Source organism: Hemicordylus capensis, chromosome 1, assembly GCF_027244095.1.
Source record: "Hemicordylus capensis ecotype Gifberg chromosome 1, rHemCap1.1.pri, whole genome shotgun sequence".
NCBI lineage: Eukaryota > Metazoa > Chordata > Lepidosauria > Squamata > Cordylidae > Hemicordylus > Hemicordylus capensis.
Genome location: NC_069657.1, coordinates 387,386,804 through 387,410,578, shown reverse-complemented (window position 1 = coordinate 387,410,578; position 23,775 = coordinate 387,386,804). Strand labels below are relative to the sequence as shown.

Genomic DNA, 23,775 nt, shown 5'->3' with positions numbered 1-23,775 from the left:
TGGAAAGAAACTGAGGAAAATGGCATCCTGCTTGCCTTAAATATTGACCATGCTGGCAGCGTGGGCTGCTACGAGGAGCTTTAGAACTCGGCTGTGAGGATCATGTGCAGGCACAGAACCCATTACTTATGGCTGGCAACAGGTCACAATCCAGATATTATACTGTTTCCAATGTAAGTAGCACTGCACAAGTGTGGGTGCACTGTTTTAAGTAGTTGTGCAATTGTGCTTTTGCTCAGCACTGAGAAAGCTGTCTTCCATGTGCACAGAACTAGTGGCTGTTTGGGAATGCTGGCATTATGGTGTGCCTCATGTGGGCCATTATGTTTGTTGCAAATTTTTAAAAAAGAGGAGGAAAAAAGGCGTTTGAAGCTGTGTTGTAATGTGCTACAACATTCTTAAAGCCACATTACAATAATTGTTGAAGGATTGTGACTGGATCTCTCATCTCTTTAATTTTTTTTTTGTAAAAAGAAGTTGGGATGGTGACAGGGCTGGATCAGAAGTGTGATGCCTCGAGGAATGGGACCTTAACCCTTGCCCCTGCAAATAAGATTTCCCCCCTCAATATTTGAGCAGATCTCTATCATTTTGTTTAGTATGACTCTTAGAGCACATAGGAGTTGTGCTCATATAATAAACAGAAGAATGTCAGAGGGATAGGCAGCACTTTTCTGGTTTATTTTCACAATTCCTCTCTAACGTCTGAGGGAATTGGGGGAAGGAGGCACTGGTTCCGCTCCTATCTCTCAGGCAGATTCCAGATGGTGTTGCTTGGAGACTGTTGCTCTTCAAAACTTGAGCTTTTATATGGGGTCCCTCAGGGCTCCATATTGTCTCCACTGCTTTTTAACATCTACATGAAACCACTGGGAGAGATCATCTGGGGATTTGGTGCTGGATGTTATCAGTACGTTGATGACACCCAAATCTATTTCTCCATGTCAACATCATCAAGAGAATGCATATCCTCCTTGAATGCCTGCCTGGAAGTGGTAATGTGCCGGATGAGGGATAACAAACTGAGACTGAGTCCAGACAAGACGGAAGTATTTGTTGTGCGGGGTTGTTACTCAGGAAATGATATTGACCTGTCTGTTCTAAATGGGGTCACACTTCCTCAGAAAGAACAGGTACGCAGTCTGGGAGTGCTTCTGGAATCATGCCTCCCCCTGGTTTCTCAGGTTGAGGCAGTGGCCAGAAGCGCTTTTTATCAGCTTCAGTTGACAAACCCATAAAGCCAGCTGTGTCTGTTTCTTGAGATTCATGACCTCAGAACAGTAGTACATCTGCTGGTAACCTCCAGACTTGATTACTGCAATGAGCTCTATGTGGGGCTGCCTTTGTATGTAGTCCGGAAACTACAATTAGTACAGAACGCAGCAGCCAGGTTGGTCTCCGGGTCATCTCGAAGAGACCATATTACTCCTATATTACAGGAGTTACACTGGCTGCCAATAGGTTTCCGGGCAAAATACAAAGTGCTGGTTATAACCTATAAAGCCCTAAACAGCTTAGACCCACAGTCTTTAAAAGAGCGTCGTCTTTTGCATGATCCCCATCATCCACTGCGTTCATCAGGGGAGGGCCATCTGTGGCTACCTTCAAGTCGTTTGGTGGCCACTCAGGGGTGGGCCTTCTCAGTTGTCACTCTGAGACTTTGGAATGCGCTTCCTGTTGACATAAGACTCTAGCCATCTCTAGCGATTTTAAAAAGATCTTTGAAGACTCATCTTTTTAACCAGGTCTTTTAACTTCTGTAATTTTAAATATTGTAAATGGATTTTGTTTTAAGCAGCTTTTTGGAGTTTTAATTGATTTTAAGGTTTTATTTATATTGTTGTTTTATAGTTGTGAATCGCCCCGAGACTTTGGTTTGGGGAGGTATATAAATGTAGAAAATAAATAAATAAATAAGACTTTGATGCCGCAAAAGAGAGGAATAATTGCATGTACAAGTGGTCTACTAGTCTTAACCTCAAAACAGGGAACTCATGGACAGCTCCTGTTCTATGATTAGACAAATAACAAGATGCAATTTTTATCAGAATGGACGATATCTGCAACCTGTTGTAAGTTCCCTGTTCCAGGGGCATAGGTAGGGGAGAGGGGACCCATGTTGTTGTTGTTATTATTATTTTACATTTAATTAATTAATTAATTACTTTCTATACCGCCCTTCCAAAAATAGCTCAGGGCGGTTTACACAGAGAAATAATAAATAAATAAGATGGATCCCTATCCCCAAAGGGCTCACAATCTAAAAAGAAACACAAGATAGACCCCAGCAACAGTCACTGGAGGTACTGTGCTTGGGGTGGATAGGGCCAGTTACTCTCCCCCAGCTAAATAAAGAGAATCACCATGTTAAAAGGTACCTCTTTGCCAAGTTAGCTTGGGTTAGCATTTATATCCCGCTCTTCCTCCAAGGAGCCCAGAGCGGTGTACTACATACTTAAGTTTCTCCTCACAACAACCCTGTGATGTAGGTTAGGCTGAGAGAGAAGTGACTGGCCTAGAGCCACCCAGCAAGTATCATGGCTGAATGGGGATTTGAACTCTGGTTTTCCTGGTCCTAGCCCAGCACTCTAACCACTGAACCACGCTGGCTCACCCCTCTCCCCGGCGCCCCCTCACCCAGAGAGAGATAAGGAAAAAAATAGGGAGAGGTGGAGCTGGGGGCCCCTCAAGAGTTGAGGGGTTCAGGTTCTTTGAACCCATCTGCTCTATTATAGCCACACCCCTGCCCTGTTCCCATATTATAGTGCAAAAACAAGATTACCTGCATGAGCAAGTAATGCAGGTAAGTAAGGCATGAGCAAATTTATACCAGTAAGCCAGCTGCAGTGTCTTTAGAGCAACTGCAAGGTAGAAGTTTTTACTATGCATGGAATATACTGCCTTCATTTCCCACAACAAATTCTGAAATCCAGTCCTCCCAATTCCCTTAGATACATATACCTTGGCTGAGTCCAGGACTAAACCAAAAGCAGTAAGACTATTTTAATAAAGACAGTAGAACAGTTACAATCTGCCAGATGAATGGTGAAGGGCCTAATTTGGCCCCAAAACTGGCTCTCCTCGCCCTTGTACTAGGACTATTTTCTCACAGCAGAGGGAACTGGTTAATGTCTCTGTCCACTTGCTGCAGTACCTAGATACTGATGCTCATCTCCTGTGGCTGCTATTTAACAAACAAAAGTCAAACATGCAGAGCCAAATGTTGTGATTAATGTCATGTCTGGTTTGTACAATGCTGCTGTGGAAAGGTCTGAAGCAACATAGTGTCTAAGTATTTATGAACAACAGCACAGATCAGAGAAGAGCACCTTTTGCAAATTCTAAAGACTGCTTGGTTTGCCTTCTTTTCTGTCTAGGGCATGTTTGTACAGCTTCTTTCTCATATGATTTCTATCTAGGTCAACTTCGAATAGATGGTACATGTTTTGGTCACCCCATGATCTGCCCTAACAAATGCTCTTGGGATGTTGTTGTTATTGTTAAAATCACTACCGCATTAAAATAGGTATTAATCTCTGCAAATGCTTCTCATGTTTGTTTGGATAAATATATAATCCTGACTATTATCACACTAGAGCCACCTAATGGCATAGCAGGGAAGTAACTTCCCTAGGGACCAAAGGTAAGTAACTTGCCTAGGGAGGCCTCCCATCCTCCCTGCTCCTTTAAGTTAACCACCCCTCCCTCCGCCTCCGAACCGGTCCGAATGCCGGACCTCCGAACCGGTTCGTGCACATCCCTACAAACAAGCCAAAGGTAAGAAACACAGTATTAAAGGTATGTGGCAGCAGACATATCCATACTGCCAAAGATTTGCCAGCAAAGAATGTGTGTATCTTTTCCACTATAAAGATATTTTATGAAAAGTTGGGGGTACATACTTCAGGTGGTGAAGTTGCAGTATTTTTCAGTTCTGAGTCATCTGCATTTTCTGGATCAAATACCCATGCTTTTATATCCTGACAAAGAAAAAATGTTAGCACCCTTTAAAAGAGGTGTTAAATTAGTATGAAAAATTCTGTCTTAAGCATTTATACAGAATTTCATAATCACTGTTGGATTCCTATCAGCTGATGCTACTCAATAGTATATGTCACGCTCCCTGAGCTATGTGGAGTATTTACCTACAGTCTTTTCTGTTCTTCACCCTATATCTCTTATGAAGAACAACACAACTCTCCCCAATGTCCAATTCATTTTTTGAAACCTTATCTTTTAAATGCCCTTTATTTTTCAAAATGTTCTTGGTTACTGTGAAGAACCCCAGATCAGACTTAGCTCAAGAGTGCTACCTAAAGCATCTGGGGCTTCAAACCACCCGAAGACATAGGTTTGGGGAAGTATACAAATTTGATAGACAGATAAAACTCCTTACTGAATGTTCTGTATGGGCATCCACGGGACTTTTGCGGGGGCGGGGGGACAGGGATGGGCAAAGACTGCAATGATATACCGATGTACCTGGGAGTAAGCCCCATTGAATTCAATGGGACTGAATCAATCCAGGGAGGGGGCAAATGCCCCCTCCAGACACCCATGATGCTCTGAATAATTTCCCCATCTCCCAGCGCAAGGTGACCAAGGCAGTTTCACTTCCCAAACTGGGTCAGAAACCAGATTGGGAAAGATCAATCAATTTAATCCAAGAAAACCCGGATCTGGTCTACCATTACAAGCTTGAGCATCTTACCCAAATAAGGTGCAGAGTAGTTGTAGCATTATAGGGCAAAGAGTTAACAATAGCATAGCATTAGAGAACAAGCTAGAGTTATCCCAAAATGACTATGGAAACAACACCGAAACAGAATTAACTGAGATATTGTTTGGCTGCACATGACAGAAGTTTTAAAAAAGAATCCTGATTATGCATCAATTATCACTCCAATATTTAACTGAATGGCATTTTACCACACATTCTTCTTCAGACCCAAAAGTATGGTGAACTGCACCCTGTGGCCTGAACCCTTCCCATTATCTTAAACCAAGGGTCTCTCTAGATGGCAATTTATTCCAACATGAGCACAAATTTCAATGAGAGATTTTCCAAAGCATCCAAATGACACAGGATCATAGGAAGCTGCCATATACTGAGTCAGACCATTGGTCCATCTAGCTCAGTATTGTTTACACAGACTTGGCAGCGGCTTCTCCAAGGTTGCAGGCAGAAATCTCTCTCAGCCTTATCTTGGAGATGCCAGGGAAGGAATTTGGAATCTTCTGCTCTTCCCAGAGAGGCTCCATCCCCTAAGGGGAATGTCTTACAGTGCTCACATGCAGTCTCGCATTCATATGCAACCAGGGTGGACCCTGCTTAGCTAAGGGGAGAAGTCATGCTTGCTACCACAAGACCACCGCTTTAAATTTAAACATGTTGCATTTCTAATGACATCAGCTTACAATCCATGAAGAGCCTGCCCCTTTTAACTACTACTTTTATTCTGATTTGAAAAAGAAAGAGGATTTTCACAGATTGTAATCAGATGGCCAGCAGACGATGCAAAGAAAGCATGTGTTGAAATGTCATCGGGATGCCCTTGAAAATCTGTTATAATTTCATTCATTCATTCAATTTATATACCGCCCCTTCCTAAAAAAGTCCATATCAATAGATTCCAAAGAATCTGAACAAACTCAGACTCACTTACAATGTGAAGATATGCAGTGGCAAGTGAGCAGCAATTACTTATCACAATCACAGGAGAACCTTGTTAATCGTGGAATCACCATCCACAGTTTCACGATTTAGGTAATAGACACCCAACCTCAGTATATGCAGGTATTTTTTGAAGGGGTCAAATCCACATATCCATGGGTTGGGGGTGGCCGTAAATGACATCAGAGGTCATTTCTGGCCTCCATTTTGACATCGGGAGATATTTTATGGCTCACTTTCAGAAATAAAAGGAACTAAAATGGTGATTTTCGGCCGATTTTATACTCTTGGGGGGCATTTCTGGATTCCTGCGGACCCTAGAAGCACAGTAGGCTTTTTCTAGGGCTTTTAACCCTGTTTTTAACTCCCCAGATTGGCAAAAAACCCAGAGGTTTGGGGCCGATTTTTGGCTGTTTTCTCTCCCTTGGAAACTAAGCCCCGCGATCCCATAGCCCCAACAACCCAGTACTCATGATTTCTGTACCCATGGTAGTAGCAGAGAACAGAACCCCCACAAATACTGAGGTTCTCCTGTAATATTCTTTATAAAAACAGTAATGATTAAGCTTGTTTGCTTTAACCAAAACAAACAAAATAAATAACAGTTATATAATGTAACAGTAGCATCAGTAATCGCAGAAATATAAAACTATATATTTAAAACAATTTAAAACTAATCACAAAAAATTAAAACTACTTAAAAAGTAATTTAAACAAGTCTAATATTACTCTAACATAATTGTGAAACTGGACTTGATATTTGCAAATCCTCTTACCAAAGATTTTCTAGGGTTTATGGCTTGCTTGCGTTAAACACTGCTTCAAATAATTAAGAAATATTAATTTACATTACTTTTTATGCATTTTATCCTAAACATATTTAGTCAAGACAACACATTGCCACTGGATTTATATTCAAGAAATTGTGCTCAGGATCATAGCTTTGTTTGTAAGGAAACTTAAGTCTGTAAATTTGCATTTTATAAGCAAAATGTTTACCTGCAATTCAACGTATGTTTCTTGTACTGTGCTAAAAAGTAAATATTAAATATTCATTTTAGCAGAAGTAAAAAAAAGTATAAAACCAACTATTTTAAAACCACAGATTATCAATTTGAATTTGGATACGTGGCTCTATTGTCAAAGCATAATGTTTAATATGCATGTGCTTTGGATCTTTAGTACAAAAGCACCATCACACTTAACATTTATAGTGCATCAGGTGATTGCATCAATGGCTGCTACAAGGTATGCATTTGTGTGGCTGCTACAAGGTATGCATTTGTGTGTAAACCCTCTGCAAACAATTTGCACCACCTCCCTCAAATTTTGAAACTGTTAAATACAGCCCCATTCAGACATAATGCCAAAACCCAGGTTGCTTACCTGTAAGATGATTTCTGTGGGAATCCATGGTTACTCACAACTGGGTCTTCTGCGCCTGTGCAGGAATCCCAAAGAGGAATCTATAGTTCCAATTAGGCGCTCTCTGGCCCTTAAAGACACAGGGATACGAGAGCCTATAAAACAGACTGTAGAGCGCCTCCTTCTTCAGTTCTTGAATCAGCCACTACAGAGAGACTGACGACATGGAAACACCAAAAAACTACAGAGTAGCACAGGTAGGTAAATCAAAATAGAGGTACGCTAGCAGAGGGGATGGCCGGGCGGGTGTTGTGAGTGACCACGGATTCCCACAGAGATAATCAGTTACAGGTAAGCAACCTGTTTATCTCTGTAGGGATCCATGGTCCCTCACAACTGGGTGAATGACCCACCACATAGGGGGTGGGTGCTAGCGATTAAGAGTACTTTCTTCAGAACCGCCCAACCAAAGTTGGCCTCAGAAGCAGCATGCAAGTCCACTGCATAGTGTTTAACAAAGGGTAGGTCCAAAGACCAAGGAGCAGCTCTGCAACTGTCAGTCATGCTGATGCCTGACATGTGGGCTGCCAAGGTAGCCATGGCCCTAGTAGAGTGGGCCCTGACCTTGGCAGTTGATTAAATGCTTTGCTTTCTGTAACAGAAAAAGATGAATTGTACAAGCCAGTTTGATAGTCTTTGCCTGGAGATGGCGAAGGCCTTGTGAAGCCCACAGAAAGAGATGAACAACTTGAGCATCAGAATGCCTTTGTGTGGTCCAGGAAGTACAGGAGGCACCTGTAGACGTCTAAGGTGTGCATGGAGTGCTCTAAGGGTGTAAACTGTTAAGGAAGAACGTAGGAAGGATTTTGTCCTGATTGATGTGGAAATCTGAGACAATTTTAGGGCAAAAGGCAGGGTCAGGATGAAGGACTACCCTATCTGGGTAAAATTTGGTATAGGGAGAATCAGCCCTCAAAGCCGTGAGTATGCTAACCTGCCTAGCAGAAGTAATAGCAACAAGAAAGGTGGTCTTTAGGGACAACAGTTTTATGAAGGACGTTAGCAGTGGTTCAAATGGGGCCTCTGTAAGTGTGGATAGTATAAATGAAAGGCTCCACAGTTCAACTGATTCTCTCACTGGAGGGTAGAAATTATTGATCCCCTTTTAAAAAGTGTTTAGAGTCAGGATGGGTGAAAACTGATTTGCCACCCCGCCCCGGGCAGTGAGCTGATATTGCCATGAGGTGGACTTTATGTATTCGAGAGGCCCAAACTTTTGAGAAAGGTGAGGCATAGAAGTATTTGTTGGGTAGAGGCCTGGAAGGGATCAAAACCTTTAGAGGACGCATAGGTTAGAAAATGCTTCCACTTGCACATATAGTCTCTTCTATTCAAGGCTTTCCAACAAGATATCATCTAAAGGTTCAGCCTACATGCCATCAGAGAGAGAGTGTTATGAGCATGGTGCAGGACTAAGCCCCTGTCCCTCGTTAGAAGGTCTTTCCACAGAGGAAGACAGAGGTAGTCGCCCTTGGAGAGTTGCACGAGAGCTTGGAACCAGGGCTGCCTGGGCCACCAGGGGCAGATTAGGATGTACTGACTTTGTTCTTGAAGTACCTTTCCCACTACTCTGGAAATTATCAGGAAGGGGTGGGGAAGAGGTAGTACAGCCTTCCCCTCCACTGTAATTGGAAGGCGTCTCCCAGCGAGTTCTCACCGATGCCTGCTATAGAACAGAATAAATCACATTTTGTATTTTGTTTGGTGGCAAAGAGGTCAACTGCAAAGAGCTCCAGGAAGTTAATGTGGAGTTCCAGTTGGTGAAGGTTCCACAAACCCTGTGTTTGTAGTGAACGACAATGCGCGCCCCATCCCTGCAGGGAGGTGTCAGTGATAACTGAGGCAAGGAACACCCCGCAATAGGGAGTCAGACACAGACCACCAAGTAAGGTCTTGAAGGACAGCATCAGGGATGACTAAGCACCTTGTTTGGCTGTTCAGGTTCAGTTGGAAGACAGAGCAGCCACATCTGAAGCCTCCTCATCCGGAGACTCGTGTTGGCCACTGTCGTGATGAATGAGGCCATCAGGCCCAGAAGACGCTGTACTGAGCAGTCTCACTGCCAGGGCGAGGCCTGGAAAGCCGCAACCATGGCCAAGATGGACAGGATGTGTTCATTGGGTAGGCAGGCACATCTGGTGAGAGAGATTCCTGCCTGCAACCTTGGAGATGCCACAGCCAGTCTGTGTAGACAATACTGAACTAGATGGACATATAGTCTGACTCAGTATATGGCAGCTTCCTATGACCTCTAGGTTGAAAAGCTTGTTTAGGCTGATCCTGCTGCTTGGATTTTTGTTGGGTCTTTTGAAGACATTGGAAGGAGCACCTGAATAATTATCTGGAGCCTCATCTAGTTACCCGTCTTGAGAGAGTTTAGGCTGGTAACATTGCCTGTATCCATAACGGTATCTGTTCTGGAATGTTGTCTGTTGAGGTGGGGCAAAACTCTTGGTGGTGTACCAAGACTTCTTTAGTTTTTCCATGATTTCATCAGTATCCTTGGCAAAGAGGCCTTCACCATCAAAGGGCAGGTTTTCAATCTTGTCCTTATTAACCTCTAAAAAGTGTGGAGTGAAGCCATGCACGGTGGTGAACACAACTGAGTCTGTCAACACCTTGGATTTGGTTTCCGACAGGTGTTTGGCAGTGCCAAGATGTTGGCGAGTCGAGTCAGCTCATTTGGTGAGAGAGATCAGAAATTTGGAATTGAAAGTCTCAGGCAAGTCATCAGCATAATCCTTCAAACAATCCCACAGAGACTGTTGGTATTTTGACATGCAAGCCATATAGTTGGCTATCTTCAGTGAGACACAGGAGGCAGAACAGAATTTCCTATTTCAGCTTCCGGCCATCCTTGTCTATCGGAGCAGAATGCTTTCGTGAGAACTTCAATTGTAGAACACAGTCCACAACAAGGTAGTTGGGGGTTGGGGGTTTAAATAAAAATAGACACAAAGTCTCCTGGATTCTGTAGAGGTTTTCCAATTTTTTGCATGGGAGTGTGGAAGTAACAGGAGCAGTCCAGGTAGACTTGGAAACCACATTTAGGGGAGAGAGCATTGGCAAACCTGCAGGATGAGCCATGGACGTCTATGATAAATATTCATAGACTGGGTCCTTGACTGATGTCTATGGAGGAGGTATCTCAAGGCCCAAAGCCTTTGCCATTCTGTGGATCTGAACCCTGTAAGACCTTGTCTCCTTGGCCAGGGAGTTTGAAGGTGGGTTTGCCACGTCATCATCCAGGGAGACCTTAGAGATGTCTGAGCCTGGGGCAGAGGAATCTGTAGACTCATCTGAGTCCAGGTCCTCTGGACCAGGAGCCTCAGGATGCAGCTTCATAGGAGGGGCAGGGTCCCTAGGATGGGCTGGGTCCAGAGGGGCCACAGCTGATTCCGGAGTAGGCAGAGGAGCCCTTGGGGCTGGTGTCACTGACCTTGAGGGATTCCTGGGTGCAGAAGGATGCTTGAATGGGTTGTTGGTTGGTGCAAGGGGTAGGGGAAACAGATAGATCACCCACAAGTCTCATTGATGTCTACAGCCTGTACTCCTCAAAATTGTAGGAGAGGCCAGGAGAGTCAAAAAGAGAATGAGATCTAAATTTCTCTTGGGTACGCAGGCAGCTAGAGTCAAAAGCGCCAGCAAACTGTCATACTTAAGAGGCCTCATGGGGAGATGTGGTGCAGAGAAATGGTAGCATTCTCCCCATGGCATAGAAGGGGAACATATTGGTGTTTCCTGTGTGGGAGTGCCCAAGGGCATCTTAAGAACTGGCAGAGGGGATCTTGAGTCATCATTGTCTAGGCCCTGAGAAAGAGTGTCCTTAAATGTGGTATTGGAATGTGTGGAGTTAGCTGAGCCCAGCATCCTTTCCAGCTCCTGTATGAGTAATGCGGACATATGCAGGTCAATTTTTGGCAGGAGTATTCCCTGTCAGCATCTGGCAGGAGACAGTCTGGCAGGCGACTGAGCTGGTGTGGAGGACTGCAAAATACCAATAGGTGAAGAAGGCCATGAGCGAATCGGTGATATCCTTGCAGAAGAAACCTGGATAATATTAGAACAGGCTCCAGGTGTTGAGGGTACCACCAGCACTGGAGCTGTTGACATCAAGGCAGCTGTCTTGGACGTCGAAGGCATTGTAAGCATCGGTGTTGGCACAGTCTTGGATGTTAAGATCAAGAGTGTCGAGGTTGGACGCTTCAGTGCCGAAGAGTGTCTCTCCAAACATCTCTCGTCTCCTGATGTCTGGGCATTCGACGTAGTCAACACCGTAGATTAAGAAGCTGAAGTCTTGGTGCTCGGGTCTCTAGGAGAATAGGAGGTTCCCAGTTTCACCATGGAAGACAAAGGGGTCTTGTCTGGTGTTAAGACCTACAGCAGTCCGGGGGTTGACGTTGATGCTCGTTTGTGAGTAGAGCCGGGTTTCAATTTCAAGGACAAAGATCACGGAGCTCCAGGCAGGCTCTTGATACTTGAGATCGCCGGCTTTGAGCGCTTCTTATGTATATCCTTGGAGGAGAGAGAGCAATCTCTTTCACGTTTATGCTTGCGAAAGGGCTCCCATCCTCTATCCATAGGCTTCTTAAAAGTGCCTTCCCCATGTTTGTCAGGCACCGAGCATGATGACATCAAAGTGGACACTGATGGTGTTGAATGACTAGGTGCCGAGGTTCTCAGCAGTGACAGGGGACTTGGCCTCGGAGTTCTGGGGCACAAAATATTTTCATAGTGGGAAGCCTTTAAGCGCAATTCTCTAGTCAGACGAGTTTCTTTCTTAAACAAAAGACAAACTCTGTAGTGCTGGTGTTGTGGCCATAACCTAGACAGATCAGACAGTCCTTACGGCCATCCAAAGAAGGCATGGTGCCTCTGCATGTAGCACACCATTTGAAAGTTTTTGGGGAAGACATTCAAGGTCAAAATAGTCTGAGTTTGGCCAAAATGACAGAAAGATGTCCAAAACAGAGGATTTAGATAGAGAATGTTCTTAAAGCAGTCCAAGGTCACACGTTTGGAGGGAAAAAACACCAGAGAATAGTCAGCCAGTCCGAGTCAAAAACACAGAGAAAAACAGAGAAAACAGAATGGTCAGAAGCAGTCTGGGTCAAGCCAAAAATCAAAAATTTTATCTTATTTTCTTCACAGGAATGAGGGGGAAAGAGCAGACCCTTAACGAGGCAGCACAAGAGGCAGACGAGAAGAAACTGAAGAGGGAGGGACTCTATAGCCTGTTGTATAGGCTCTGGTATCCCTATGCCTTAAAGGGCCAGAGAGCGCCTAATCAGAGCTATAGATTCCTCCACGGGACTCCTGCGCAGGTGCAGAAGCCCCAGTTGTGAGTGACCATGAATCCCTACAGAGAACCAGAGGCAAACGTGCCAGAGGTTGGAGTTTGTGATTGTCCAAATGCATAAAGCTACAGTTTAAACATCCAGCTTCCTCTACCCATGGTTTCAAGCTAAGTCTGAACAGGGCCTATATTTCACAAGTGGTTAGAGACATATGCACGAGCCTAACGTCGGGGAACACACTCAAGATAATTTAATATGTATAGGTGACCCCTATATCAACCACCAAGTGGTCTCCACAGCTGGGAGCGTGTGTGTGCAGGGGCATAACTATAAGAGGGCAAAGGGAAACAGTTGTCTGGGGGCCCACTGCTTTGGGGGGCCCCCAGAGGCAAGTCATATGTCTGACTCCCCCAGCCGTGCACTCGCCCGAGCTTCCTTTAGTTGTATTCATCCTCTGAAACTGATGTGAGTGTTCAGACCTGGAGCTACCAGAACAGCATGTGACTTGCATCGTCCACATTTTACAAAATCTTTTAAAAAATAATTTAGGATGATATTCTATTGTGGCACATAGATGTTGTGTGTGTGTGTGTGTGTGTGTGTGTGTGTGTGTGTATACATACACATACACATACACATACACACACACACACAAATTTTACTATGCTTTTTGTTACCACTATTCAGCCTCATGAGCTGAGCTTGAGTGAGAGAGGGCATTTTAAAATCTTGTCTCTGGGCCCACTCCAACCTTGCTACGCTAGTGTGTGTGTGAAAAGGGGAACTTCTCAGAAATGCTACCTGTTCCATGTGCAGGGTCAGTGAGACAGGCAGAGCTGAGGGGTCTCAATGTGTGGATGAGATGGTACCGAGAGGAGGGGTTTATATTTGTTAGGCACTGGGATACATTTTGGGGCAAGCAAAGCCTGTACAAAAGGAATGGGTTGCATTTGAACCAAGATGGAATCAGACTACTGGTGCTTAAAATCAAAAAGGTTGCAGAGCAGCTTTTAAAATGACACGTGGGGAATAGCGGACAGGAGCTGGACAGTATTCGGTTTGGCAAATGCCATCCTTTAAGGTGCGAGAGTGTAAAAAAATAAAGAAAGAAAAAACAGAAGGGGAGAGTGATTGATCGATCAAGTGCTGTCAAGTCAGTGTCGACTCTTAGCAACGAAATAGATATTCTCCAGGATGATCTGTCTTCAACTTGGCTTTTAAAGTCTCTCAGTGTAGAACCACATAAAGAGCAGACAGAAGGCTGTGCTAGCTGGTCAAAACACTGACAATGACTGGGAGTTGCAGAAGGAAATCAGGGAGCTGTCAAGGAGAGGCAGGGCTGTAATAATGGATGACCAATTACCCACACAGACTGGGTCAATTCATAGTCAGGTAATGACAAAGAGGTCAAATTTCTAGATACACTGAATGACTGTGCCCTAGAACAGTTGGTTTTGGAACCAACAAGAGAGAAGGTGACCTTGGACTTAATCCTGTGTGGCACCCAGGACCTAGTGCGTGATGTCAGTGTCATCTACCATTTAGGGAACAGTGACCATAGTGCGATCAAATTCAGCATACATGTGGGGAGAGAATCACCAAGGAAGTCTAACACAGACACTTTGAATTTCAGAAGAAGAAACTTCTCCAAAATGAGGAGTTTGGTGAAAAGAAAACTGAAAGGGAAAATCAGGAGAGTCACTTCACTCCAGAATGCATGGAGTTTACTCAAAACCACAATACTAGAAGCCCAGTTAGAATGTGTACCAAAAAGGAGGAAAGGTATCACTAAGTCCAGGAGAATGCCAGCATAGCTAACGGGTACCGTCAAGGAAGCCATAAAAGGGAAGAAGACTTCCTTCCAAAATTGGAAGGCCTGCCCAAATGAGGAGAACAGAAAGGAACACAAACTCTGGCAAAAGAAATGCAAAGTGACAATAAGGGAGACGAAAAGAGAGTTTGAGGAACATTTAGCTAAAAGCATCAAGGGGAACAAAAACTTCTTTAAATACATCAGAAGCAGGAAACCTGCCATGGAGGCGGTTGGACAATGAGGGAATATTAAGGAGGATATGGAGGTTGCAGAAAAGCTAAATGAGTTCTTTGCATCTGTCTTCACGGCAGAGGATACTGAGCATTTACCTGTTTCTGAACCGGGTTTCTCAGGGACGGAGTCTAAAGGACTGAGTCAGATAGGGGTGACATTTTAAACTGCCTGGAAAAATTAAAAACTAGCAAATTGCTAGGGCTGGACAGCATCCATCCAAAAGTCCCTAAAGAACTCAAATGTGAAATTGCTGACCTCCTTGCAAAAATAAGTAACTTATCCCTACACTCATGCTCTGTACCGGAGGACTGGAAAGAAGCCAGTTGAACACCGATTTTCAAAAAGGGATCCAGGGGCAATCCGGGAAATGACAGCCCGGTTAGCTTAACGTCTGTTCCAGGCAAATTGATGGAAAACATTCCCGAGGATAAAATTGTAAAGCACACAGAACAACAAGCCCTGCTGGGGGAAAACCAGCATGGCTCCCACAAAGGTAACTCTTGCCTCACTAACCTTTTGGTGTTCTTTGAGAGTGTCAACAGGTGTGTGGATAAAGGTGATCCAGTTGACATAGTATACCTGAACTTCCAAAAAACTGTCAACAAAGTTCCTCATCAAAGACTCTTGAAAAAACTCAGTCTTGGGATAAGGGGACAAGTATATGTGTGGGTTGGTAACTGTTTGAAGGACAGGAAACAGAGGGTAAGTATAAACGGAGAGTTTTCACAATGGAGGGAAGTAAGAAGTGGGGTCCCTCAGGGATCTGTACTGCAACTGGTGCTTTTAAATTTATTCACAAATGACCAAGAAGTTGTGAAGTATCGAGGTGGCCAGATTTGCAGACTATTTAAACTATTTATGGTAGTGAAATCCAAATCAGATTGTGAGGAGCTCCAAAAGGGGGCAAAATGGCAAATGAGGTTCAATGTTGGCAAGTGGAAAGTGATGCATATTGAGGCAAAAAACCCCAACTTCACATATACACTGATAAGATCTGAGCTTTCAGTGACTGACCAGGAGAGGGATCTTGGAGTCAAGGTGGACAGCTCATTGAAAGTGTCGACTCAATGTGCAGCAGCTGTGAAAAAGGCCAATTCCATTCTAGGGATCATTAGGAAGGGAATTGAAAATAAAAATGCTAATATTATAATGCCCTTATACAAAACTATGATACGGCCACACTTGGGAGTACTGCATATAATTCTGGTCACCATACCTAAAGAAGGACATTGTAGAACTAGAAAAGGTGCAGAAGAGAGCAACCAAGATGATCAGGGACTCAGAGCACCTTCCTTATGAGGCAAGTCTACAACACCTGGGGTTTTTAAGTTTAGAGCAAAGACGACTGCGGGGAGACATGATAGAGGTCTATAAAATAATGCATGGTGTGGAGAAAGTTGATAGAGAGAAATTTCTCTATCACTAGAACCAGAGGTCATCCCATGAAACTGATTGCCAAGAAATTTAGGACCAAGGAAGTACTTTTTCTCACAATGCATAATTAACATGCTGAATTCTCTGCCACAAGATGTGGTGATAGCCAACAACCTGGATGGCTTTAAGAGGGGTTTGTATAACTTCATGGAGGTCCATCAATGGCTACTGGTCAGAGAGCTATAAGCCACCTCTAGCCTCAGAGGCAAGATGCTTCTGAATAACAGTTGCAAGAAAGTAACAGCAGGGAAGTAACAGCAGGAGTGAGGGCATGCCTTCAGCTCCTGCCTGTGGGCTTCCCAGCAACATCTGGTAGGTCACTGTGTGAAACAGGATGCTGGACTAGATGGGCTTTAAGCCTGATCCAGCAGGGCTGTTCTTATGCTAGTCACAATATAGTGACTAAGGAGTAGTAAGAAGGATATACTCTTTCAGTCTTTACCCATGCTTGTGATTACACAGACAAGGCTGGAGGTAGTTACAAACTAAGGCTCAAACGACATGTTATATTAAAGAAATAAAAAAAAGAAAATGTAGCATCTAAGAAATTAAATTAATGAATGATTAAATAAATTAAATGAATAGTTTGGCCTTCTGTGTGCTTTTTCTAACTTCCATAGCAGCCACAGGGATGGCATCATCAGGATCGAGACAATGGTGTAGGTTTTTTAAAAAAATCTTTTAAACACTTTTACCCCCTCAGATAGGCTAGCTGAAACACCTATTGCCCACGAGATGTAGGTAAAGCAGCCAGTGAAGTGATGTTTCACCATCCCCTGTTGCTGCTGCATCTCCAGATGGAACTGCCCCCTTCTTCTCCTTGGGAACATGGGGAACCTGGAAACATAGGTATGAAACTAGCCCTCTGATTTGCTCCTGGACCAAAGGAGTTCAGGGGCAGAAATGATGTTGAACCAGGGCCAAGCTTCAGTATCTGCAATTAAATGCCAACCTGGTGGCTAGGGGCCTCTCTCTCAATGGGCTGAGAAAGAGACCCCATTGGGATGGAGGATCCCTACCATGGATCTGGACCCATCTCAGCTCCAGGAGGAGGCGGAGCTCTAGTTCCCTCTATAACTTAACATCTGCAATCTGACCTTTGATGGTGCAACATCTCCTCTTTGTAAGCTGCTCCTAGAACCAGCGCACAAGTTGTAGTTCCAGCTTCAGTTCTGTTCTAACTTCTGACCTGGCTGCTGGCCCAAGCCTCTTTTCTGATCACCCTGCTCCCTGTATCTCTGGTATGGGCCTCCTGCCTTGACTCTCTCCTTGGGTCTTGACCCAGCATCCCTACCTAGCACTAAATCCTCTCACCCTGCTGGGCTTGAGCTTGGATAGTCAGGCACCAAGATGCTTTAGAAACTTGCCCCTGCTTTGGAATATGTGCCAGTCTGCAACCTTAGAAACCCTCTAGCTCCAGTGACAGCAGTATGGAATACAGATGCCCCATCTGATATCCAACCTTCCCCCTTTTGAAATTTCATCACTCTCAGAACATGAAAGATATAAACTGTTCCTGTGCTCCTTTCTTTCTCATTCTCACTCTTATTCCAATTCTGCTTTAATTTCCTTGCAGAAGGTTGACCTCTATTCCCCACCCCCTGAAAAAAACAACCTTTAGATTCACTTTGCAGCCAATATTCAATATCTGATTATTCAATACTTGGGGGATTCCAGGGACAGATCAGAGGGTCAGTTGTGAGGCACTGGATCCCCATGTTTCCAGGTGAAGTGATTTAAAGACACTTCATGCTGCTCTGTACCAGCCTCGCCTTCTGAAAAGGCAGCATGGGATGAGTGGGAGGCTGTGTGAGGCAGCTGGTTGCAGGGGTGATCAGCTGCCCAAGGTGGTTACCTCACTCAATAATAATTTGTGATAGAATAATGCAACTTCTGTACACTATGCATATTATACAATATTTGTGCTTGCTGATATCCTTCTGTGGCATTTTCCTTTAGCAATCTATTTTAAAGATCTCCAAAGGTGAGAGAAGGTATCATAAGCACAGATATAGTAACGAGTCCCATTTAAGCCCAGTGGGACATGTTTCTGAGTACACATACTTAGGAGCAAGTATCTGTGCTGGCCTGCAAGTTTGGCTTCATTGGGGTTGGGTGCTAGACAGTTTGTATTTATCATTTTCATCTTGTATTATTATTATACAAATTACTAATTAAGAGATTGCATATCCATATCAGATTAGATATGTTACCTTGTTTTTTGATGAATATACCACAAAAAACAATTCACATCAGAAATTATAGATAAGTAGCGTTCATTATCCTCAAATGTCTAGAAAAGAGAAAACATGCTTATTTTGTTTTATCTGCATAATACACCAACAGAATTTGAATAATCTCACATGTATGGTTATGAGTCATTTTACACACTGGTATTTGTTAGGATCTGGGAAATGAACAATTTTTTGTAGCTTCTAGAGAAATTAATTATCTTCAATCCTTCCACTCAGGCTCACTGAAACTTGGTTTTGGGAAATTAACAGATTGTCTTTACAAACCCTTATGTAAGCCAGTCAACAGCTCTGACTACACCTAACCATCACATCATTGCCTAGCCCCATTTCACAACTTTGCTTACCTGTTTTCTATACCTGGGTTCTACTTGGCTTCTACATGGTCTGCCCTTGGGAGATAATGTATCTCTTTTAGATATTTACATGAATATTTACATACCCCTGCCTCCAAAGCAAATTAGAGTATCATCCCACTCCTGGATCATCTCTACTACTGAAGGAGAGCTGCATGTGGTTCCTCATTTAGCTTAGAATATATACATGTGCAAAAGAAAATGCCCCTAGCTGCATATTTTAGGTCTCATGATAATCACATAGAAACCTTGCAAAAGACCTTTACTGCAACTACTCTGATAAAAAAGTAGATATTACATCTAACATTATTCTGGAGGCTCAGTGGGTAGGGATAATTTAAAGTATTAAAATTAAATTATATCAACACACAGAAATTTACAATATCATGTTACCATTTCCAAGGTTCTAAAATCTCCTTAAATTAAAAAGCTCATGTAAAGCTCATGAAAGTATCATTTGGAAATAGCAGAGCCAGGGAATACTCAGCACATATAGGTTTATTTTATTCAGGTTTCTATATTTGATTTAGTTGTGATAATATCTAATCACTGATCTTCCTTAAGCCAGCAATTAAGCACTTCCCATTTTTGTAAATGTTTGCTTGACATGTTATGTTCACTGGGCAGCAATCACAGTACCCCTGGTACAACATGCATCAGCACAACTTTCCCCACCCCTTCTTCCTTTCTGAAGCTCCCTGTGCCTCCCCACCACCCACAAAAGCCACTTCTGAGGGTCAGGGGATATTCAGTAGTGGCATGGAATCCAAAATAGGGAGCGGGAACATCTGGAAACCACAAGCAGAGCAATGCCTTTGCTAGCAGTTCTCCTCGAGGTTGCCAGGTATCATCCCTCCCTCTGCAGTCCACATCCCATCCTATTGCTGAAAGTCCCCCAACTCTCAGCAATTACTTTTGAGGCAGTTCGGGGAGCTCCATTAGGGAGGAGGGGATAGGGAAGGTGATTGGTGCTGGCACACATTGCACCAATGATATACTCTGGCTGTTACCCAGTGTTTCAAATCTGAGTCTGGCAGAAGCCTACTCCTTAAAATCAATATCTGGTTTCTGGAGCACAGTCATACATTTTTCTGAAAGTATTCTAACACTGAAATTAACATCTGGCAACTTACCGGATTAGTAACTACTGGTTTAATTGTATGAGTTCCAGGAATTGTACAATGGATTGTTGTTTTTGGTGCACTACAGCAAGGGAAAAGTCTACATTAAGTTGAGAGCAATAACCATAGATAGATACATTTATTATAGATCCATTTTATCTTAGCCTTAATTCTCCTAGAGAACGTCCTCTTGCATCTTCACACATCTGCTCTCATAATACTTGTAATAGGTGGTTTAGCAGTTATTTAGACATTACCAAATCATTAAACTGTGTGGTTACCTTTATATTAATAACCCCATTCTTCTAAAGGGCTTCCCTCCTAGAAATAAACTTGGTGGCCACAACCATATGATTGGCTGTAGGCCTATATTATACATATGCAGATGCATGTAACATTCTTATTAGATCTCCTTTTCAAAAACAAAACAAAGCTTTTGGAATGAGCATTTGGGAGCAGAGAGTGACGGTGGGTTCTGGGGGAGCTATAACCCCTTCCCTGCTGGCCATTTACCCACTTCTAATTAGCCTCCAGTCACAGCCCCACTCCCCAGCCACAAACCTGGCAGTTACATTCTGAACCCAATTGCGTTTTCCAAAACATTTTAAAGGGCAGTCCAGTACATAGCACATTACAGTACTCTTGACTAAGGCAAGAGGCCAGCTGACATGTAGCTTCTCCAGATAAAGGAGCAGCTTGTAAAGGTTGTTCCTCGCCACTGTCCACACTTGGACATCTGGAAGAAATGCTGGATACAGGATCACCTCCAAGCTGCAAACTTGCTGCTGTAGGGGGATTGAAAACCCTTCCAGCATTACAGATCTCTACCTGGATAATTAGTCTCCCCAACCAACTGTACTGCTCAGTCCTATCTCAGCTAGGTGCTCCAGAAAGATGCCATGGCTGATAATATTTAAAGCCACTGGGAGGTCCAAGAGATTCAACAGGGCTGCACTCTTCCTGTCCATCTTTTGGCATAGGTTATTTCACCAGGATGACCAAGGCAGTTTTGGTTCTGAAACCAAGCCAGAAGCCAGGCTAGAATCAGTTTCATCCAAGAAGGGCTGGAGTTGGTTCCAACCTCATGCTCAAGCACCTTGCCCAAAACTGGTAAGTTTAAAATGGGACAACAGTTGTTCAAATTGGAAAGGTCAAGTGATGCCCGCCCAGCAACATGTTTCCTTCAAGGCTGCTGAAACTTTACTTGCTTTTAGTGAGGAATTTGTTGTCTCTGTGACCCATACAAAACATGCAAAATGCATACACAGATATAAACATGTTCTAAATAAGTGTAAACAAATTCTACAATGGGATGCTACTATGTTTGTGTTTCAACAACAACAACAACAACAACAACAACTCTTTAATAAGCAAATACAAGTAGACATTTTGAGCAGTCTTGCCCTGATCTGGTTGCTGTAACAAGCAAGAATGGACAAAGGAAAAAGTGATGGTTCATATCTAAGCACATTTATACCACCCCATACAAGAAGTCCGTGGGCGGTTCACAATATAAAACCATTAAAACATTAACATAATAAAAACAATGCAAAATACAATAAAAACTCTAAAATCAAAGCTTTAAAACTGTAAACTAAACAGGTATGTTTTTAGGTCCTTAAAAACATTCAGAGAAGGGGAAACTCTAGGAAGCACATTCCAGAGTCCTGGGGCAACTGTAGAAAAGGTCCGGTTTCTAATCGCCACCAACCGAGCTGGTGACAACTACAACCGGACCTCCCCAGATGATCTTAACAGGCAGTGGGGTTGATGAAGGCATTCTCTTAAATATCTCAGACCCAAGCCATTTAGGGCTTTATAGGTCTTTAGCTTTACAGCAGTGTTCTCTCTAATTATTTTCATCTATGTGCAGAAAGAGTTTTGTTCTTGATGGCAGTATCAAGGCAGTGTGTGTGCACATGAATTCAGAGTGGGACCTTCCTGATTAAACCTGAGCGGGATCTAAAATTAACTGAGTGGACATCAAAAACAGTGTAAGTACGCGTGCGCACATGCACGCCTTAGAGAGAACACTGCTTTATAGCCCTCTCACAAACAGCACTTTGTATATTACCTGGAAACTTATTGACATCCAGTGTCATTCTTTTAAAATGGGTGTAATATAATCTCTTAGGGCAAGCCCGGAGACCAACTTGGCTGCTGCATTCTGTACTAACTGCAGTTTCCAAATTGCATACAAAGGCAGCCCAACGTAGAGCTCTTTGCAGTAGTCAGGACTGAATGTTATCAGCATATGCCCTACTGTTTTAAGGTCGTTTATCTCCATAAATGGACGTAGCTGGCGAATCAGCTGAAGAAAGCACTCCTGGCCACTGCCCCAAGCTGAGAAATCAGGGAGATATTTGGATCTAGAAGTACTCCCAGATTACATACTTGCTCTTTCTGGGTGAGTGCAACCCCATCCAGAACAGGCAGATCTAAACCACTCCCTAAATCTTGACCTCCCACAATGACCTCCATCTTGTTTGGATTCAGTCTCAGTTTGTTCTCCCTTTCTGTAGTCAATAAAAGCACATTTTGACTTCTTTTTGGTATTCTTTGGCTTTTTCAATTATCCAGAGTGCATCAGCAATGATGTCTCTTGTTCCCCGTAGAGATGTGCCTGGAACCATTCCAGAAGGCGGGGGAGGGTGCACTTACCTCTCCCGCCACATTTCCCCCACTGGTGCTCCGTTGTATCAAAGCCCCTTGGGTTGGCAGTGTACCTCCCTGCTGCCCCGTTGACCTCATTGGCTGGAGGTGGCCAGAAGTACCAGGCGCGCGTGCATCCATTGTGTGTGGGCACATGTGACAGGTGCAGTCATACCCAGTACTTCCGGCCGATGAGGGCAATGGGGCAGCAGAGAGATATGCTGGCATCCCGAGGGGCTTTGATACAACAGAGCACCGGCAGAGGAAATGTGGTGGGAGAGGTAAGTTCACCCTCCCCCGCCTTTAAGGGAACACCCCTGCCACCTCCGAAAGCCAAAATGGCCCTGGTGGCCAAAACGTTTCGGAGGCCTCCATAATGGCCTCCAAAACATTTCGGGCTCAAGCCCAGTTCCTCGGCTTTTTCTGAAACATGCGTGAACATCTGGCATTTCCCTTTCCATGTAGGGCTCTAATCTGCGTTGGATGATCCTGAGCATTATTTTGCTAGTGTGTAAAATTAAGGTTATTGTGCGATGGTTTGTGCAATCTTTTCTTTTGTATGGGTATGCAGACTGACCTCTTCCCATCTGTTGGCCATTGTGTTCTCCAAATTTGCCGGAGTAGTTTGGTTAGAGCTTTGACTGATTCTTCTTCTGTTGCCTGCCATATTTCTGTAGCTATTCTATCAATTCCTGTAGCCTTCTGACTTGGTAACTACTGGAGTGCTGACCTAACTTCATCTTCCCATACTAGAGGTTCTTGTAAGTAGGGGATATCTTCTAGAGTATCTTGGATGCTGATGTCCCTGCTGTACAGATTTTCACTATACTCCTTCCATCTCCGTTTTATCTTCTCTGAATCAGTTACTATCTGTCCTTTGGCATCCCTTAACATACCAATTCGAGGTTGGAACCTCCTTCTGAGTTCAGAGACCTTTTAGAAAACTTTCCTTGTTTTTCCGTGTCTGTTTCCATCCTCAAGGTCTTTACAGATGTCATTGTACTGCTCCTTGTCTCTTCTAACAGCTTTCTGAAATTCTCTATTAAGTTCCTTCGTGAACTTAAGGTCGTGAGGTCTTTATATTTCTTGACTATGGCTTCTCTCCTCTTCTTGGCAATTTCCACCATCTGTTCTGACATCCATTTTGCTTTCTTCTGTTTCTTGGTCTTTGGCAGTCTCTTTTCACATTCGTCCTTAACAAGTTCTTTGATTTCATACCACAGTTCCTCTGGTTCCCTATCAATGAGGTTCAGAACTTGAAAGTGGTTCTTGATATTCTCCTTGAAAATGGGGGGCACATTCTTAAGATCATATTGTGGAAACTGGATAGCTTTGATTTTCTGCTTTAGCTTGACTTTGAACTTGCACATGAGCAGTTCGTGATTGGTTCCACAATCGGCCCCCGGCCACGTCTTTGCTATTACAACTGAGCTCTTCCACCTCCTCGCACCAATAATGTAATCAATTTGATTTCTGTGTACTCCATCTGGTGATGAACATGTGTATAGGTGCCGCTT

At 43.6% G+C, this 23,775-nt stretch overlaps 1 protein-coding gene across 5 annotated transcripts in view; it reads right to left on the bottom strand.

Annotated features, from left to right (window-relative positions):
• The window catches only part of CATSPERE (catsper channel auxiliary subunit epsilon), a 129,714-nt gene that overhangs the window by 78,303 nt on the left and 27,636 nt on the right, over positions 1 to 23,775 (bottom strand). For 3 of the 5 annotated variants that reach the window (XM_053301918.1, XM_053301926.1, XM_053301899.1), the window contains 4 exons: positions 19,619 to 19,688; positions 18,091 to 18,170; positions 6,674 to 6,704; positions 3,903 to 3,980 (listed from right to left, as the gene is read on the bottom strand). In XM_053301918.1, coding sequence (XP_053157893.1) covers positions 3,903 to 3,980; positions 6,674 to 6,704; positions 18,091 to 18,170; positions 19,619 to 19,688 — 259 coding nt within the window. Of the gene's footprint in view, positions 1 to 3,902; positions 3,981 to 6,673; positions 6,705 to 18,090; positions 18,171 to 19,618; positions 19,707 to 23,775 lie in introns of all 5 variants that reach the window. The other 2 variants (XM_053301908.1, XM_053301890.1) reach the window with 1 other exon arrangement.